The sequence below is a fragment of the Heptranchias perlo genome, chromosome 9 (genome assembly GCF_035084215.1).
Source record: "Heptranchias perlo isolate sHepPer1 chromosome 9, sHepPer1.hap1, whole genome shotgun sequence".
Lineage (NCBI taxonomy): Eukaryota > Metazoa > Chordata > Chondrichthyes > Hexanchiformes > Hexanchidae > Heptranchias > Heptranchias perlo.
The window spans coordinates 67,493,101-67,513,160 of NC_090333.1; the positions used below are offsets into that span (position 1 = coordinate 67,493,101).

The 20,060-nt window shown below is 40.1% G+C and overlaps 1 protein-coding gene across 1 annotated transcript; it reads left to right on the forward strand.

The window, feature by feature from the left end:
* The first annotated feature begins 376 nt into the window (after positions 1–376).
* On the forward strand, positions 377–18,254 carry plpp6 (phospholipid phosphatase 6). The gene is made up of 2 exons (XM_067990686.1): positions 377–1,035; positions 12,777–18,254. Exons 1-2 carry the CDS (start codon positions 420–422, stop codon positions 13,148–13,150), a joined length of 990 nt encoding a protein of 329 aa, XP_067846787.1. The 5' UTR covers positions 377–419; the 3' UTR covers positions 13,151–18,254.
* The last annotated feature ends 1,806 nt before the right edge of the window (positions 18,255–20,060 follow it).

Genomic DNA, 20,060 nt, shown 5'->3' on the forward strand with positions numbered 1-20,060 from the left:
AAAACATGCAGGTCTTCATTCAATGCTAAAACATGCAGGTCTGCTGCTGTTCATTCAATGCTAAAACATGCAGGTCTTCATTCAATGCTAAAACATGCAGGTCTGCTGCAGTTCATTCAATGCTAAAACATGCAGGTCTTCATTCAATGCTAAAACATGCAGGTCTGCTGCAGTTCATTCAATGCTAATACACGCAGGTCTGCTGCTGCAGTTCATTCAATGCTAAAACATGCAGGTCTTCATTCAATGCTAAAACATGCAGGTCTGCTGCTGTTCATTCAATGCTAACACATGCAGGTGTGTTCTCGCTGTTGAATCAATACTAACGCATGCAGGTCTGATGTGAACAGCCGCGAGCCGGTTTGAGTGACAGTTGGCGCGACGTTCCCGTGACGCCCTTGGAGCTGGAAGATGGCGCAATGGTGGCTGTGCCGCGTCCCATAGAGGAGTCGAACGGCCCAGCAGCGCTCCTCACTCTGACCCGGTGCCCCCTGAAACCATTGGCCTTCTGTTGGGGTAAGATGCCCGCTCACTCTCCCAAATCCAGGAGCCGAGACCTCAAAGGCGGCGGCGGCGGGGGGAGGCTGGAGTTCCTGGCGATGACCAGGCCGCCTGCCCTGCTCCAGAGACCGGGCTCGGAGCCGTCCTCACCCCGGCACCGAGCGGCGCAGCTCGACGGCCACGGCCTGTGCCGGGACTCGGGGGGTTCCTCTTCTTCCTCCTCCTCCTCCTCCTCTTCCGCCGCCGCCGCCGCCGCCGGTTGCCTGCAGTCCCAGCTGCCCGATGAAGACTGCATGAAGCTGAACCCGTCGCTGCTCGGCATCGCCCTGCGCTCGCTGCTGGCCATCGACCTGTGGCTGTCCAAGCAGCTGGGGGTGTGCGCGACCGAGGGCTCGTCCTGGGGCAGCGCCCGGCCCATCATGAAACTGATCGAGGTGTCCGGCCACGGAATCCCCTGGATAGGAGGCACCTTGTACTGTCTTTACAAGAGCGACAGCACCGCCGGCCGGGAAGTGCTGCTCAACCTGCTGCTGGGTGAGTCAAGGAAAGGAGTGGAGGATTTAATCGCCATCACAACTCCCCCCATCTGGCAGGAGGGTCGGTGACCTGAGGGCACACATTTAAGATAATTGGCAAAAGAACCAGGGGGGAGATGAGATTTTTTTTTACACAGCGAGTTGTTATGATCTGGAATGCACTGCCTGAAAAAGTGGTAGAAGCAGATTCTGTAGTAACTTTCAAAAGGGAATTGGATATATACATGAAAAGGGAAAATGTGCAGGGCTATGAGGAAAGAGTGGGGGAGTGGGACTAACTGCATAGCTCTTCCAAAGAGCAGGCACCAGCAGGATGAGTTAAATGACATCCTCTGTGCTGTATGATTCAATGACCTAAAATAAAAATATAGTCACCTCACAGAGGACTTGTCACTTGCCTTTAACCTCTCTCCACCTGAATTGTTGAACCCTAACCTCCTTCACTGTCAAACTTTACCCTGATTCAATTCCTTCAAGTATCTTGTTTCATTGACTCTACAAACGATTTTTGTTCCAATATACACAGTGCATTTCACTGTATAGTGCCTCTTAATTGATTCCTGTTCCTTATAGTAAAATAATTTTGTATTTTATGTTATTAGTGTGTATTTTGAAATCATTATTCTCTTCCAAGACTCAGTACTTGCTTAGCTCATGCATTTGGAACTTGATGCTAGTGGTCGCTGCTTTGTAGAGTGTAACTTTTGGTGCTGGTGATTTTGGACCAGTGTAGATTTAGTTACCACAAACTTTTACATTTTAAAAGTATATAAGTTATAATTCCATTCTGGTTTCCGATAAAGTGAATTTGAAACAGAAACAATGTGATAACCTTATGGTAACGCTACTATTCTTGTTCTTGCCTCCCAAGTAGAACAAATTTAGTAAATCTAATGACATGTATGGTGATTTTTGTCTAACCCTATTGGACGTCTTGGTACTCCTAGACTTCAGGACTGGTTCTTGTGACTTTTTTAAATCTCGGGGCTGCCCGCTAATAAACTCCCCTACTGCAGGTGGAACGACAGCTGTTTCTCTTTTTGAACTGATCGCACAAATAGAGGGTGTCTGTTAGCAAAGCCTACAGCCTGGGAAAAGGATATGCAGACGTTATTCTCATTCCATTCCAATTGCATGGTCTGGCAGCTGACCGCGCAGTAAAACCCAGTACCTTGACTGCACCAACCCAAGATGGAATTTCCTTCAAGATTACATTTATAGTGCGAGAAAATGAAACGCAGATATGCTGCTGGTGCAACAATTGAAAAGTCACAATTCACAAGTACTGTATGAAATGAGACATAGATAATTAATGTAAATATTTTTCTGCCTGTCAGGGTGATTGAAGCAGATTCAACAGTAACTTTTAAAAGGGAATTGGATATATACTTGAAAAAGAAAAACTTGCTGGGCTGTGGAGAAGGAGTGGGACTAATATTGGATAGCTTTCAAAGAGCCAGCACAGGCACAAAGGGCCAAATGGCCTCCTTCTGTGCTGTATGATTCAAAAGGAGCAAATTCATTTGTTTTTAGATTTAATTAACCCAAGGGGGAAAAAAGCATGATTAAAAACAACTGTCCACCTTTTCTGAAAACTAAACATTACTGTGAAGAAAAGTTGGGATAGAATTTGCAGAATACTACAAAGGCCTGTTTAAAATACTGAATTCAGTATTTTAAAAAAGTTTATTTTGAGTCATTTTATTAGGGTTGGTGCTGACATTGAACCATTGCACTTGTAGGTAATTCTCAAAAGTGCCTTAAGAAAGCTGATTACCAAAATATTGACAGTTACATTTTTTGGAATGTTTCCATTTTGATTAAAGGCAAACAAGGATATTGTTTTCCAGGTGATACTTCAGCCAGATTATAGTTCAGTGCTATGAAGAAAACTCCTTAATAAACATTTTGCACGCTCATCTGGTAAAAGGTATTTTAAAAACTAGATAATTAGTTATTTTGGATGCACAAAATATTTTAAAATCTATTATTGTGCTGGGAAGAAAATAAGAGAAAAGGCTACACATCACTCTAAATTTAGCTGAAGGACTCTGAACCAAATTTAAAATGATTTAAAAATATTTTTTAAAATTGTCACAGTTATCAGTTTTCAGGAGAAAATATCTAATAGCAAATCAGGCATATAACGTGGACATTTATCAGCAAAGAAATTAAGAACTTTACATAAAATGCATCAGAGAATATTAATTTGACGAAACAGTTTTAATTGAGTATTAAGGAGCCTTCCAAACTTTATCCAGCAGTTTCCAAAAGTTGAAGTTTTGATTTTAACACATTCCATCCTTTCACAATTTATATCTACCCTCTTGTATCCCAATATAGGGCAGCTACAATACCTTTGCACTGCTTCAGACAGAAGATTTAAATGTAATAAGCCCTATGTAGGTAGGAAAGCAAACTATATATGACACCAGTGTTTCCTAAAGTGGAAGTTTAAAGTAAATCATCTTTAAAATACTGTTACATGCTAACTCTAGGATGCAGGCTTCTTTACTGTGCTTAATTGATAGCCATTTCTGTAGAAACTCAAATGTTTTCTAGTTCCTTGGAAATGTGAAGGATTGGGCAGTGGAGATTTTGCTAGACTCTCATTAAATTTAGATTTCCTAATTTTTAAGTTCCACACCACAAAGGGTTAGAAACCGCTAGATGGTACTTCAACATTTTCATAAAGGACCTTCTAAATCAGATGTTTAAAAATCAAAACACTTGCAAAATATCGCTTTTCACTTTTAAAGAGTCCAATTAAGTAATGAGTGTTTAAATATACCTCAGTGATTGTGAAGTGAACTGCTTCTGATACAGAAAGAACTGGCATGATAACCTTTTAATTAGCTGATTGCACACAGACAGGGAGTTAACTGTTCGAAACCGCACTTTCGTTTACAAAAGCATGCTAGACCTGTTCTACTTGATGATCTGAACTGATTAAAGTGCTCTTGCTTTGCAAAAGTACGTGCTTCATAGCTATTTATATACGTACTCTGTATTTAAAATGAATATGCACATCAGTGATTGGACGTTTAATTCCACCGCAACTCTCAGCCCATGAGGAGCTAATTGCAAGCCTTATTTCAACAGTGTGAATTCTATTTACTGTGCATCAGTTTTTGTATAGTATATTAGTTTTATTAAACTATTAGTGAGTATATTTGAACTTGCTCCTTTGGAAAATGTCTCTCCTGAAGGTGCTGACTGTTGCTGGGGTACAGTTCAATGGGCATCAGCACTTCTCTGGGATTGTAGGCATTTTTTATGGGTAAATTTAAACCATGAATATCAGCAGGCTGTTTTGACTGTGAAGGGCTTTGTAATAAGGCCTGATCATGTCCTTGCCTAATGTTCACATTTTCCAGCAGGGGTCACTAAATGGTGAACAAGGGAGGGAACACTGGCATTGATTTTTTTTTTCTCTCTCCTTCCCTAACTGAAGGTGCTGAGGCCAATTGCGGCACCCTAATTGCTGACCTGGATGACATCAACTAACTCAGCGCAGGTCAGGAATTGAACATGGGGTATTCTGCTGTATATGGCTTAGTACTAACTGGTTATTGAGAGAGCATTTGAACATTTCTATATTAACTGAGTTACATTGGGCCATTTATAGTGCTAAATTGAACATACTGTGTTTATCCTTCACTTTATGTTGGTTTCAAATTATGCCAAAAGGGCAATATAAGTGGCATTAATCCATTTGATACCAGAACTGAGAGGGTACAACTATCTGGAAAGACTGAACAGGCTGGGGCTCTTTTCTCTAGCAAAAAAGAAGGCTGAGGGGTGACCTAATAGAGGTCTTTAAAATTATGAAGAGATTTGATAGGGTAGACATAGAGATGTTTCCACTTGTGTGGGAATCCAAAACCAGGGGTCATAAATATAAAATAAATCCAATAAGGAATTCAGGAGAAACCACTTTACCCAGAGAGTGGTTAGAATGTGGAACACTGGAACAGATGTAGGTCATTCAGCCCCTCTAACCTGTTCCGCCATTCAATGAGATCACAACGGATCTGTATCCTAGCTCCATTGTCACCACATGGAGTAGTTCAGGTGAATAGCATAGATGCATTTAAGGGGGAACTAGATAAGAATATAAGGGAGCAAGGAATAGAAGGATATGTTGATAGGGTTAGATGAAGTAGGGTGGGAGGAGGCTCATGTGGAGCATAAACACCGGCATAGACCTGTTGGGCCAAATGGCCTGTTTCTGTGCTACAAATTCCATGTAATCCACACCCCCTTGAAATTGACACTGAGGCTGCTGGACTAAGTGATCTTGGACTTCTTTTGCTGTTCGTTGGCTGTAATGCACGTGCAGGCAGCGTTGCATTGGGTGTAAATCGCCCAACACTTGGGACAGGAAAATGGGTTGCATTTCTGATACTGGGAAGAAATAGCATTAGCCTTATGTGCCTTATCTGGCAAGCTTAATGATGCAGATAATTTGGCAGAAGAAGTTAAAAGCCCAATGTACTGACTGGTCTTTTGGTATTCAAATGAGGGTGAAGTAGAATAAGAAATAGCTCTGTGGTTTTCAGCTCCAGTTTAAACAATTACTTGTGCAGAACTCTGATGTCAAATCTTCCTGCTCTCACCCTCCCCAAAAGTCACACATTGATACTCTCTGTTTGCACGTTGTCCATTTGTACAGCTCTGCCAACATCATAAATGCAACGAGTGGGATTGAAATTCATCTTTCTCATTGTCCTATTTCGGGATTTTTGATCATACCATTTTCCTTCACAGAAAGGATTTTGAGATTGAGTTTTGCTTTAAGTATTGTTTTGAAACAAAATGAATTTGTTTAAGTTTAAAACAAGAGGCCACGGGCTGCAGGCATAGAGAATATTTAGTGGTTATGTTACTGGACAAGTAATCCAGAAGCCTGGATTAATAATGTAAGTTCAAGTCCTCCCATTGTAGTTTGAGAATTTGAATTCAGTTTTACAAAAAAAAGGGCGCATTAAGCCATTGGATTGTCGTAAATATGACGGCTGGTTCACTAATGTTCTTTAGGGAGGGAAGCCTACCGTCCTTATTTGATCTGGCCTATATGTGACTCGAATCCCATACCAAGGTAGTTGATGCTTAAGTGCCCTTTGAAGCGTCCTAGCAAGCCACACAGTTCAGGACAATCAGATGGCCAGTGATTCCCACATCCCAAGAATGAATTTTTTTTTAAAAAAGAGCCAGGTGAGCCAGTTTGTGGAATGTCATTAGCTTACCTGGTTGATCCTGCCAGTTGCATGTGCTTGTCTCAAAGATTAAGCCATGCATGTCTGTGGACATAGCTCATACAGTGAACCTGCAAGTGGCTCATTAAATCAGTTGTGGTTCCTTTGGTCACTCCAAATGAATAACACTGGCAATTCTGGAGCTAATACATGCTGATGCACACATTCTCCAAGGTCAGTGCTCATTTATGAGACCAAAACCCAGTCTATTCCTAGCTGATTCAGTGATAGTCAATTATCTGATCCTAGGCCCATTAGCCAGATGATCTCTATTCAGTTTGAGAGGAGCTGATGTTTTTTCTTATACCCATGTCCCACGTGGGAAGGAAAGATAGCCAGCTTTGTTGACAGACCTACTGACTAATGACTAACTGGGAGAAAGTTAGCATCTCAGCTCTTTGCCTGGCTACTCATACTCTCAACAAGAGACAGCGAGGTGTAGGCCTGAGATCCGGGGCTGAAAGCTAAAAATGTGGGTCAGTTTTAGTAATTATTAGTCTGAAAGAAAGATAATGCCAATAACCAGTAATGATAACGGTTATTGGCATTATGATGACCAGTAACGGGTAAGCGTACTCCAAGGCGGCCTTCGAGACACACGACAACGCAAAATCGTCGAGCAGAAATTGATAGCCAAGTTCCGCACCCATGAGGACGGCCTCAACCGGGATCTTGGGTTCATGTCACGCTACACGTTACCCCACTAGCGAACAAATGTTATCTGTTTTTAATATAACGGGTCAGTTGCTGTCTTTTCTATGTTTCTACCTCTCTATCTCTTTTTTTTTGTTTGTTGTTTTTTTTGGTGATTTGTATATTCTGAGACCTGGCAGGTAACACCTGTCTGTCTGCACACTGATTGCCTTGGCAACGGGCAGTTGAAAAAACTGTCTATAATCACCAAGCATTGTTCTGTGAATTATAAATGCGATTTCATTTCGAGGATTTCATTTTCACATCGTTCACCTGAGGAAGGAGGTAGCCTCCGAAAGCTTGTGAATTTAAAATAAAATTGCTGGACTATAACTTGGTGTTGTAAAATTGTTTACAATAACCAGTAAGTCATCCCACGAGAGGGATAGAGCGCGTGGTTTATTATTTTTCCCCACGTTTTGGAGGAGAGAAGCGAGATTGAGATATGTAAATAGAATTTATTTTGACTGCTACTCTGTGAAATAAAGCAGTTTAATGGTTCATTATCTGGTCTTGTCTTACCTAATATTTCTCAGTCCATTTTCTAAAAGATTGGAGAAACACATACGAGGGCATGTGAAGAGGATCACAATTATTGTTAAACCCCAGGGTTACGCTATTGTACAAACTAGATATTGAGTAGTACGGCCACACTCTGGAATATGAAAAGCTCCGACTGTTTACTAGACTGACCAGCATTGCTGTACCTGAGAAAATATTTATGGTGAATAACACCCATAGCAGTTTCTTTCCTACCCCTAATGTGAAAAATCATTGACAAAACCAATTTGGGTCTTGGTTTGTTAATATGACCATGGATTTTGTTGCATCTTGAATCTCAATGAGCATTGCAACCTTCCGTGAAGTCCTATTCGACTTTGTGGATACCCAGGTGAAAAGGATTGTGCAATTCTTTCTGCATGGAAAATATTTCTCTTGGTAACATTTTGTACTCAATTAGATTTTGCTTGTAGAGCATTTTTAAAAAAATGTGTATTGAAACAAAAATAAAATTCTCTCAGGGTTAATTGGAAAGGCACGTTAGCCACTAAGTGGTTTTAAGTTCAAGTTCCAGAGCTGCCTTGTGTCTTTGCTGATATTTATTAGTCCTTGGCCAGACAAAACTGAGGCATTCACCATCAGAGGAGGAAGTTATTTTGTTTTCTCTTTTGCACCTTTTCTTCCTCTTTCCCTCCCCAAGGATAGCTTCCGTTGACTAGTTGCAGAATGGCACTACCTGTGTTGTTGTATAAAAATGGGACATCCCTCCCCTGACCACCTGCCTGAAGAAGGCTGAACAGAGGTAACCAACTCCTCAATGCATGGAAACAGGATTTTTTTAAAAGGCTGTAGAAGGGGAGTAAGCTACCACGAAAGTCAAGTCAGCATCACTTTATTAGTGAACCTCAGTTATGCAGATTCTTCATGCTTTATTTCTGGTCACAGTTTGTGATAAATGGAATATTCTGCTTTTGCTGTGACCTAAGATAAAATTATTTTGCAATTAGGCTCCCTCCACTAGACAGACCCTTAAATGTATTGCATTTGTTTATATGTTAATTAAACTGCTTTTCATTGTGCTGCATGCCCATGACTCTTTGTCAGAGCATATGTGGTCAGTTCAATTAGAGATCAAATGTTGTTGGTGAGGGAAGTTTGCATATTGGCAGGTCCGTGTAAATTTCTGTCTCCATACCTGAAGAAACCAACATGAAATGACTGCCTTTCTTTCTCTTTTTTTTAATACCTTTTGACACTTTGAAGTGTGATGAACTCAAATCATGTATAATTAATATATTACCGTTACATGTTCACAAGAAGGATTGGTAAAGTAGGAGTGCTGAGGAATAGGAAAATAGTTCAACTCGTAGCATCGAGGTGTATATCTATGTCCCAGTTCCTCGTATTCTGTTTGTGACACATTTGCGAATGAATTATAAATGTTGGAAGCAGCTGTGATGACTTGAAGTACAAATGTAGTGCTGTGCAGATTGTGGACTGGTTGTGGTAACATGCTTAACAGTTTGCTTGCAGTGCTACTTGTTTTTAGTTGCAATGCCACCTCTATGAAATACAAAATATTTTATGCCGTTAGCTTCATCGTGAATTGTAAACCAGTAGTCTTAAATCAGTGGACTATGAAGAGAAACTAGATTAGTTCTCATCAGAGAGAAGAAAAAGAGTTGGCATTTTTTAAATGATGATTAGTGGGGTGAAGATGGGGTGGGCAAATTCATGTATGGAACTCCAATAGAACCAGGCGTATCAATCTTGAGCTAATAACCACAAGCTGAATTTAGTCGCCGAATCCCCCACCATCAACATCCTGGGGGTCACCATTGACCAGAAACTTAACTGGACCAGCCATATAAATACTGTGGCTACGAAAGCAGGTCAGAGGCTGGGTATTCTGCGGCGAGTGACTCACCTCCTGACTCCCCAAAGCCTTTCCACCATCTATAAGGCACAAGCCAGGAGTGTGATGGAATACTCTCCACTTGCTTGGATGAGTGCAGCTCCAACAACACTCAAGAAGCTCGACACCATCCAAGATAAAGCAGCCCGCTTGATTGGCACCCCATCCACCACCCTAAACATTCACTCCCTTCACCACCGGCGCACAGTGGCTGCAGTGTGTACCATCCACAAGATGCACTGCAGCAACTCACCAAGGCTTCTTCGACAGCACCTCCCAAACCCACGACCTCTACCACCTAGAAGGACAAGGGCAGCAGGCACATGGGAACAACACCACCTGCACGTTCCCCTCCAAGTCACACACCATCCCAACTTGGAAATATATCGCCGTTCCTTCATCGTCGCTGGGTCAAAATCCTGGAACTCCCTTCCTAACAGCACTGTGGGAGAACCGTCACCACACGGACTGCAGCGGTTTAAGAAGGCGGCTCACCACCACCTTCTCGAGGGCAATTAGGGATGGGCAATAAATGCCGGCCTCGCCAGTGACGCCCACATCCCATGAACAAATTTTTTTTTAAAGTTAAAAGATTAACTAGTTAATATATCAACTAGATTGCTATATCATGCTGTGAATATGGACTTGGTTGAAGCAAATGGCATACTGTATATGTGAACAGACTTTTGATTCAACAGGAAGTACAGCAGATAACGTCTTGGCACTAAAGCAGGAGGAAGATGAAGGTGGTTTTAGCAAGTCCGTATCATGGATCTAAAGAATGGAGGTTCTGCTAAATAGCCTTCAGTTGGATCTACAGTCTTCCGTTGTTTTGTATTCGTGTGGGAAATATTTGACTTCTACCATAGATTTAAATATGTATCTGTGTAAGCACTTCAAAGATATTTGTTTCTGGAAATTAATCACCTATCACGAAGTGTTCTGTTTTGAAGAACTAAACGTGATTTTGCAGATTGATTAATAACATTTGAATTCTGAGCAATGGGGAGAACTTGGTGGAGCATCTTTGTTTTAACCTTTACTAAAACCAGTTAGCTAATGCCAGTTGGTTTTGCTATTTGTAACCGAATAACATTGAAGATTTGTGCTCTGGGATGGTCCAGTGTTACAGTTTTGGACATTTTTATTCTTATAAATCCTTGTATTCCTGGCTGGATTACAGTTTCAATAAACAGAGCAAGTCTTTATTCTCTGCTTGTCATAGTTCAAGTTTGTGCGTGTGTCAAAATAAAGCTCCTTCTACTCGGCCCCAACCTCAGAGGAGCACCAGTTACTGAACCAGTGTGATTGTTCTACAAAAAAAAATCATAATTTTGCACACCAGCGATCCTGTGGCCTCTGTGAGTAATTGGTACTGAATTAGTCCCAAATTCATAGTACCCTTGCAAACTGAGGAGACTTTTATTCCATTAGTCTAGGCTGGATTTGAACCCTGGTCCTAGAGATCAAAGGCTAGTGTGTAACCCACTGCACCAAGTTTAACAATTATTGCCAAATTGTGGTAAATTGATTACTGGAGAATATGTGGAATGTCCACCATATTTTCCAGTTCAGCCGGCAAAAAAAAAACATACCACTAGACCACTGCATACAGACTAAACTCTGTGGTGCATCAGTACAGCTGGGAAAAGGATCATTCTTGGGGGAGGAGAATACGCAGTGATGGTGCAAAAGCACCAGAATCAGTGTTAAGCTATAAAAAGACAGGTAAATCTTGGATGCAAACTCAACACTGCAAGCATGTAGTGTAAAAACTTGCTCTTCCACCGATTTAGAGATTCCACGAGATGAGGAAGTTGCACAATTTCTTTGGAGTGGGGGCAAAGGTGACTGTAGACATGAGGTAGTTAACAGTCCAGCAGCTGATTTGTTCCTCTATTTCAATAGCAGTACGGGTGTCAAGAGACTATATTCCAGATGTCGTGGAGACATTTTCCTATATAAACATTTATTCTGTATTGCCACACTGTGCATTTATAATGCAGCTGCATGCTTACACATGTTGACTTTAAGGGTGAAAATACAGTTCCAGGGATGGGCTTTGAGCTAGTATTATGTGACATCTTCTAATATAAGTGCCTATTGGTGTAATAGCTACCACAGGTAAATGTCGATGCTTTTGAAATAGGTTTTCCTATTGACAAAGCCTGACAGGAGTTTTCAATGTATTTTAAGACCGAATGTTGCAGCCCAGCATTTTTAATATATAACAGATTTATACATTCTTGAGACTACCTGTTTGTCACGCCTGTTACCTATTGTAATGATTTAATAACATCTCCAGTCCATTGAAATCTATGGGTAATGCTGTGATGTCCCCAGTGTAATGGTGCAGTGGTAACTAATACATACCTGTCCATACATGGTGCTGTCAGGCTCCTACTATCTTAACAGTTGTTCCAGAGGTGTTGCTGTGACATCTCAGCCTGCGACAACAAAGACAGCTAAAAGACATACCATTGGAGATCAGCTAGTGTGCATGTAAAATAAAAGACACAAATTACATTTTTGTCAGTCCTAGCAGGGCAGTTGAATGTTTGAGCATCTCTTTAGATAATATCTCAAACAGCATGTTTTGTAGTCCCACTGTGTTGCTTAATGTCTGAAATGGTTTTAGTAAGTTATTTTCTTACATCTACAACACCTGTGCTTACAGATTGTTATTGCACATATAAATGATTTGGTCCAAGTAGCTCCCTTTATATTTTCAGAATCCTGGTATTTCTGTACAGTCACGTGATGCAGATTTATTCCTACCCTGCTAACTTTTTTTAAATACAAATCTTGTGCATTGTTTGTAAAAAAAAAATACGGCCATTCTAACTTTTGCCCTGCTCTGATTGGAGACTTCATACTGACCTAACACTGGAGTTCCTTAGCTACCCATGTATCATTAAGTCACCATGGCTTCTTTGCAGAAGACAATCCTACAATGAATGGATTCTAAAATAAATATTGTCCATCAATATTTCTGCTCCTATACCTTTGTTTACAAATGCATGGGAATAGAGAGTTCAGTATTCTGTATAGTCATGGAATAGGGGTTTGTTCTGTGATTGAAGAATGCATTAACATGTGCATCTCCTAAGGAAGCTGTGCCCTACTGTGCGGCACCATCTGTACAGTGAAGTTATGGTTTAATTACAACAGTCTTTCTCACAAATGGAATTAAAACTCCTATTCGAAATTGCACATAATGGAGAGTCAAAAGTATAAAATGACCACTGCTTCCTGTCTGTAGCCCAGGAGGTCATTAATTCATGCCCGTCAAGCAGTTAGATGATATGGGGAACCATGGTATTGTACAGCTTGGTTTACAAAGTATATTAATCAGTTTGTTTCCTTGTTTAGCTTTGATCTTAGATCTGGTCCTGGTAGGCATTGTCAAGTCGCTGGTCCGCAGGCGTCGTCCCACACACAACAAGATGGACATGTTTGCTACGTTCTCCGTGGACAGATACTCCTTCCCGTCGGGCCATGCGACCAGAGCAGCAATGGGAGGCCGATTCTTCCTCAATCACTTGGTTTTAGCTGTTCCCCTGCGTATTCTGGTTGTGCTGTGGGTGTTCATCGTGGGACTCTCGCGAGTGATGCTGGGAAGGCACAATGTGACTGACGTTGCTTGTGGATTTATCATGGGGTATCTGCAGTATAGCCTGGTGGAGTATATGTGGCTGTCATCCAATAACCTGCAGATATTTCTGAGATTGTGGGGGCTTAAATAATTATAAAGTAGTGCAGAAAAAATGTTTTTAAGTATATGTGTTCCAACTTATAAGCATATTATACCGGTAATTATATGTAACTTGGTAGGGTTGAAGTGCACAATTATTTGACATTATATATGTTGTGACCTTTCACTTTGAGACAATATCCTATTTTAGTCAACCTTGGTTAATGTTCAAAACTGCCAAAACAACCTGTACTAAAACATTCTTGCTGCTTATTTCCCATTTCTTGCACATTTGTCTGTTTAGGGGAGAGGAGACGGGTTGAGATGAGTGTTTTCCATTCTTTGTCCAGTGACTGTGATGTACCACTCCGTTATATATGGTGTAGGTCAGATATACTTTCCATGCTTTTGTTTTGTGAGCCTCAAAACTAATATTAGACAAGCACCCTTACGACTAGCCCAGTGTGACATTACATAGCCTCCCAGGTTATAAATGGTAAATCAGTGATGTATTTCAGGACAGTTTTCCTAATGTGGACTCTTTGCCATTGGAACATGGGTAATCCTTCCTGAATTAATTTCAGTCCCGTTGGAGGAAGGAGACCTTCTGTCCCATCTATTTGAGCTAGATTTTGCCAGGTCCCAGAGGTAAAAGCAGTCTTAGCATAATGTTCTTTCTGATTCCTTTAATTTCTGCCAGGTACATTGTGTGCTAACCAGGAGCTTATATAACATGCAAATCTGTAGTTTTTTTTTTGTAATTCATGAATAACAAAAAGGGAAAGTTCAATAAAATGCAAACCCTTAACTGCCTTTATAGTTTTAATATATTTTTAAAGAGATCCTTTTTAATTCCTTTGCCGACTTAAGTGTGTGAGAATTTTTCCATTTTAAGTATGGTTCAGATAGAGCCGAAAAACAACAAGTCTTTGTTTTGGACAGATGCACATTCTGGATCAGTCAGAGCTATCAACCAACCTTAAGATTTTCCCACAGGGCACTGCTGCCATATCCTGATCATATTTTTACTGAAGGTAACACTTTTTCCCCTGTAGCTCTGCCTGTTCTTCCTGTGTTTACTTGAAAGTCAACCCACCAAAGAGAGAAATGTCTGTACTTCTGATGTACATACAGTATTTTTTAATGTATAAATACTCTGCTAGCCCAGCTGTTTCTCCAGCTCTTGCTTGTGTTTTCTCATCCCCTTTTGCTCTGTGTGTGTCTGTGTGTGTTCGCTTTTCTTTCCTCCTTCACTCTCGGTCCGGTTTTACTAGACAAACTTATCACAGGATGCGCTCAGGGCCCCGTGCAATTGCGCGGTCCTAACACTATCTCCCTCTTGCCCCACTCCATCTCTCGCACCCATGCTGATCCCTCCCTCTCTCGCATGCACTCTCTCTTTTGATCGTTTTCTCTCACCGGCCATCGGGGAACGCAGCTGGAGGGTGAGGCTGCTGCAGCGTCCTCTGCAATGATTAAGCAGACTATTTAAGGAATAGACTGTGCTCACATCAGTGAGCCTGGGATAATCCCACCTCCTGGTGGGACACTGACTGAAAATGGAAACCCCAGCAGATATTGCTTTGGTTCCCAAAGCTCTCTACCACTGGGGTTTTCCTCGTGTCCTTGCTGGGTCTGTAGTAGACTAATTGATAGAGATTGATTGCTATGATAAGTCAACAACTCCATTTTCGTTGTATTATGTAACTACCAAGGTGGTAGACGGCGAACTAGATGGACCTTGGTCTTTTCTCAGAGGCAGGTGAGGTGGGAGAGGGAAGCACATTGGCTCAGAATCGCATATATCTTTTTATCTTTTCCCTTCTCCCTCTTCCCCGAGCCCCTCGTTTCCATTCTGTATCTGAGATGCAATTGAGATGTACAAACAAAATTTATGCTATTACCATCACAGTGAAGCTTACTGTCTGCAGAATGACTTGACTGCACAATTTATCGAGCTATCTATTGTGGGGAAAAAACAGCAATATAATATGTAGTAATTTTGTAAAAATGAATTCCATTTTTTTTTCTATTTCCCTTTTGTTCCTGTTTCCTTCTTCCTATTATTTTCCCCGCCCCCGAAAAAGAAAAATCATTCCACTCAGGTTTGTCTGTATGTATTTGATTTTTTTTTTAACATTTTGTTGTAGGCTTTTCTTTCTCCCACCCAATGGAGTTATCAAGTCTCTATCCAGTGCCTTTTCCCCTGGCAGCTACTGGCATGACATTATGAATGGGGAATGCTGAACACAACCTACTGTTCCTATCTGGAGTAGGGAATGCTATAAAAATGTCTGCTCCAAAGCTGCCTCTGACCAGTTTCAAAGCATGCAGCAGAAATGCACTGATAAGTACAGGTATCTCCATGTACAATATTTAGGTTTGTATAGCTATTCCACAAAATGCACTTCTTCCAGAATTTTTTTTAACTATCAACTGGGAGCAATTCCTATACTTTGTAACTTTCTGTGCCATTCCAGAACCCATATCCTCCATACTCAAGATCCAGCTCCCTCCTGTCATTGTATATATATGTGTGTAAAATAGATGTTTTTAGATGTGACTATTGATCTATGACTTGTACAGCTGGTGTGTTGTCCATTCTGCGCTGTGTTACAACATGTCGTACTGGCCTGTGTATTATATGGGAGTTGTATAATGCTTCTGCAAAACATATGCACAGCTTGTACAGAAGTCCCATACCACTTTTACATGGGTCCCATCTGTGGCAGCAGTCTAATTGATATTCCCCAAAATCGCAAACACTGCTTGCTATGATCTTAGATATTAGTTTCTATTGTGGGTTTACAACATGCATGTACCATGTAGACTTACCAGATATTAAGGAAGTTGTTGCCTTTAATCAGCATGCAATGTGTGTGTGTGTTAAAATTAAACAAATTGCACAATTAAAATATTTTTTGCCAATAATTATTTAGACCAGTTTTGCTATTAAAGCCAACTGGTTTTTACATCCATATTTAATTCAAAATGTGGATTGTACCAGCTGTATACAGATGCAAATATGTCCAACATCAATTGCTGTAGACACTGTCTTGTAGTGTCCTACTGGAGTAAAGACTCCTTTCACATGCTGTTAGACTCATGGTTGTATTTCATCATATTCAAGACAAGACTTTGCATCTTTTAAAATGCATTTATTTACAAAATTATAAGAATATGTTGGCATCCTTTTGTAATTATGATCTTCAGTATGGCAGCTAAGGTGTCCAAATATTTGCTTGAATAGTATGATCTGTGATAGAACTGTGCAACTGAGAGAAAGAAGTTGTGCCATATAACTTGAATAAATCCTTCACTTTCCAAAGTGTAGAGCTACAGCATTATGAACCTGGTATTTGTGGTGTGTAATAATATTTAAATGTGTTTGTGCACAAATATAATCAAATAACTGAAATATATTTGTGGCTAATGTGTATGATTAGTTTGGGAATTATGATGAAAATGTGTTTTTTTTGGGAACACTGATTACCATAATAAATGTTTGTAATCGAGAGAATAATGTTCTATGAAAAGTTACACCTGTGTTGCAATGCAAGTTAGTTCAGGCTTTCTTAACAAACTTCCTTCACATAACAATTGCAAGTCTTAGGATTGGAATGCTATTAAAGAGTGATCCCTCCTAACCCAATTAGCAGCAGAATTGTTCATCACCAATTCTATTGCTAGCTATAAATAAAATCTGACTGTATAATTGTGTTTGCCATTTTTCCAAAAATAAAATGCACAGAGAAGCAGTAATTCTTCTTGCTTACTGGGCCTGTCACGTTTAATCAATGCCTGAGGGAGTTGGACTCGACCACTGCACTTTCCCATCTCTACCCCCTGCTCCTCCCCCCCCCAATATAGTCTGGCCACAATTCTGAATAGCCACGTTTTAATGCTTAGATTAGTAGTAGACTCTGGAATATTTTAGGCTCCCTGGGCTGGCCAGTCAGTTTTCACACACAATACTGGAACAAATACAAATATTAAGGTACTATAGCTACCCAGAGGTCAAGACAATGGCAGTATAGAGTGGAGTAATAACTAGACTACAGAAATACTTTAAAATTTAGTAATAAAGTTAAACACTTAGGCTGACCTTATCTTCTCTTCCCTATTTGTGTTTTTCTTTTAGCTTTTGATTCTATTCTGGACCTCGCTCATTTCATAAAATTGGTTTAAAAATACTTTCCTGTTGTCTTCGCTTCCTACTTCCCACTATAAATTTAGGAGGTGGGCGCCAAATCATAAAGTGGGACCTTTTATTGCCCAAAAAACAGCTTCATGGGGCAGTTTTTCAGGACTGGGTTGCTTTGGATCACATCCAATATGGAATTTGTAATTTGAGTGGTATGCATGCTTTTTAACTTTACGCTGAGGGAAGACTATGCTTTGCAAAATAACCCATTCCAGATGAGAGTCGGGCAAGCTTTTGGGGGAGTTAGGAAAGGAGGATGGGTTCCTGGTTAGCTTTCATTGAAATCGTTTTCTATCGTACTCATTGATTAGAAAGGATCCCGAGTGATATTGTCTGAGTACATTTGAAGATCAGATCAGAACAGAAAGTGCTTTACAATGTAATTTAATAAATGCAAAGCGTCGTGAAATTATACATTTCTCTGAAGAAGAGGTAATTGTTCAGAATGCAATAGCAATGAACTGTAATAATCCATCTTTTCAGATCTTTTGTAGGATTGTTCTGAATTTGGGAATTACATTATTTTTTGCTGGATTACCATGTAACAAGTAGTCTGTCACAAATATCTGTTCATCAGCACTTCTAATTAATATGCACTGTCGCAGCTATTCAGGAGATGTATCTAGTTTGAAAAGCTGCCATAAATTACTGTTTCTTTGTGATAAATTTAAACGGATGTTGGAAAGAGTATTACAATAATTAAGGATAAATCAGAGAGCTATTTTATGTTTGCTTTTTACAAATGTTTGTTCCACCTCTTGCTTGTTAAAGATTATTCCCGACATTGACGTCTATATTCTATCTTCAAAAATAATGAAGTGATATGTTAAAGTAACTTACTGCGTGTATATAAAAAAAATTGGTGAACAGACCTGGTTACAACTGTGCAATTGTGCTTAAATTATTTTGTGACTCCTAAATTATTTTCTACAATAAAAATCGTGTGTGTGAACTTTGCTTATTTTGTTCCTTTTACACATTTCACTTTCAGTATATAAACTGAGCTTTGGTATTTGGGCAAAATACTCTCCGATTAATGATCCCGGCGTATGCCTATTGTATCAATGTACTTCTATGACCCGTATGTTGCTCATCATGTTTCCAACTGTAACTCAAGACCCACGCTGTTCAGTTCCACATGTATATCTTGTTCACAAAATTGTCTAGCAACCCACCATCTACAACATTAAAAGCCTTAGCTACTATAATGTAAAGCCTCCAATTAATCAAAGCACAGCTAGCCTTGTATCTGTGAAATGTAAAGATGGAGATTGTATCAGGTTTCATGTATTAAAATTATTTAATGTGCATAAAAAGAAATATTGAAAAGGTTACCACTTCCTATTGGCTCATGCACTCTCCACTACAAAAATACTTCATTTAAAATGTTGTAATAAAGTTAAACACCTCTACTCACCTTCTCTTCTCTTTTCTATTTGTGTTTTTCTTCTAGCTTTTGCACTGATCTAGGGTAGTGTGGAGTCATACAGGTCAGAAAGATCTCTAGTTTGATTCATGGTACGCACTGGGTTATCCAGCTAGAGCTAGAGCTAGAGCAAGAGTGAGGATGCTGAAAATTGTCTTCATTGTCCCTGGACTAGGAAGGTGAAAATTAACAAGGATTGCAATTTCTGATCACTATCCCATGACTGTCCAGTCTGTATGTGTCCTTTTGAGGATAGGGCAAGGCACTACTATAACTTCCTCTCTTTTTTTTCCCGCCCTTTCTTTTTAAAAGATGCATTGCTTGTCAACACTTGCTTCCAAGCTCGCATGTCAAGAATGACCATTTGGCTGAGGTAGTAGAGGATTGTTGGCACATGTGAAGCCATATTCGAGCACAACTCATCACCTTTGCTTACATGATGTGGTTCTTGTTGTATGTATAATGCTTTGGGAGTTTTGAGAGATGTGATATGGTGCTATATAAATGCAAATTCTTTTCAGGAGAGGAAGAATAAGACAAAAAAAAATAAAAGGACTAAAGCAACATTAGGATTCTCAGTTTTTGTTGGATTATCTTTTGTTGGCGGGGGGGGGGGTGGTGGGATAGTGCGGGGGAAACAAATTGTTCTTTCACTGAAATAAGCAATCTGACTTTGAGAAGCACAGTGGTGCCCTTGGTCACTGCTGCTACTCCAGGTATCCTGTTGGTTTCCAAATAAGCATCTTCCTGCGCTGGCTTTGATGTTGTGGTTTACAGTTGACGTTGTTATCTTAAGAGCTGATTCTCCTTTGTGATACTTTGGCATCCACTCTTACTTTTGAGAGCTCCTGTGCCAGCTTTCACAGTGCCTCCATCTGCATTCTCAGCTTAAGCCTAGTCTGAAACCTCCCTCTTTGGTCTGTTGGCAACTGCATAAGCCCTGGAGTCTCATGCACCCCATCCATATGCATTAATATCAAACCTCCCACATACACATCACCGAAAATCATTTTCCACAATAAAAACTCCAAACTTACAAATAAACTGGGACTTCTACCACTGTCTGTCTCCAAAGAAAACAAAACGTAACCATATCTTTTCCTTTATATATTGGAGAGACTCTGCTTAATCCTCAAGTGTAGTATGTTTTTAAAGTTTTATGAAACTAATGAATAATAAGCCAGCTTGACTTTAATAACTATCTTTTCTGTATAGGATTGACAACTGTATAAATGCAGGTTTAAAAATAAAAGATGTGTAATAAAATTGAAGTATGCAGATAAAGCTAAATTAACAGTCAACATGGAAAATTCCCATTCTTGCATGCAAAAT

Bases quoted from the DNA above. Each gene is read 5' to 3' on its own strand.
- plpp6 (XM_067990686.1), top strand. From the start codon at position 420: ATGGTGGCTGTGCCGCGTCCCATAGAGGAGTCGAACGGCCCAGCAGCG. The intron at 1,036-12,776 runs GTGAGTCAAGGA...TTCCTTGTTTAG, and splicing joins GCTGCTCAACCTGCTGCTGG to CTTTGATCTTAGATCTGGTC.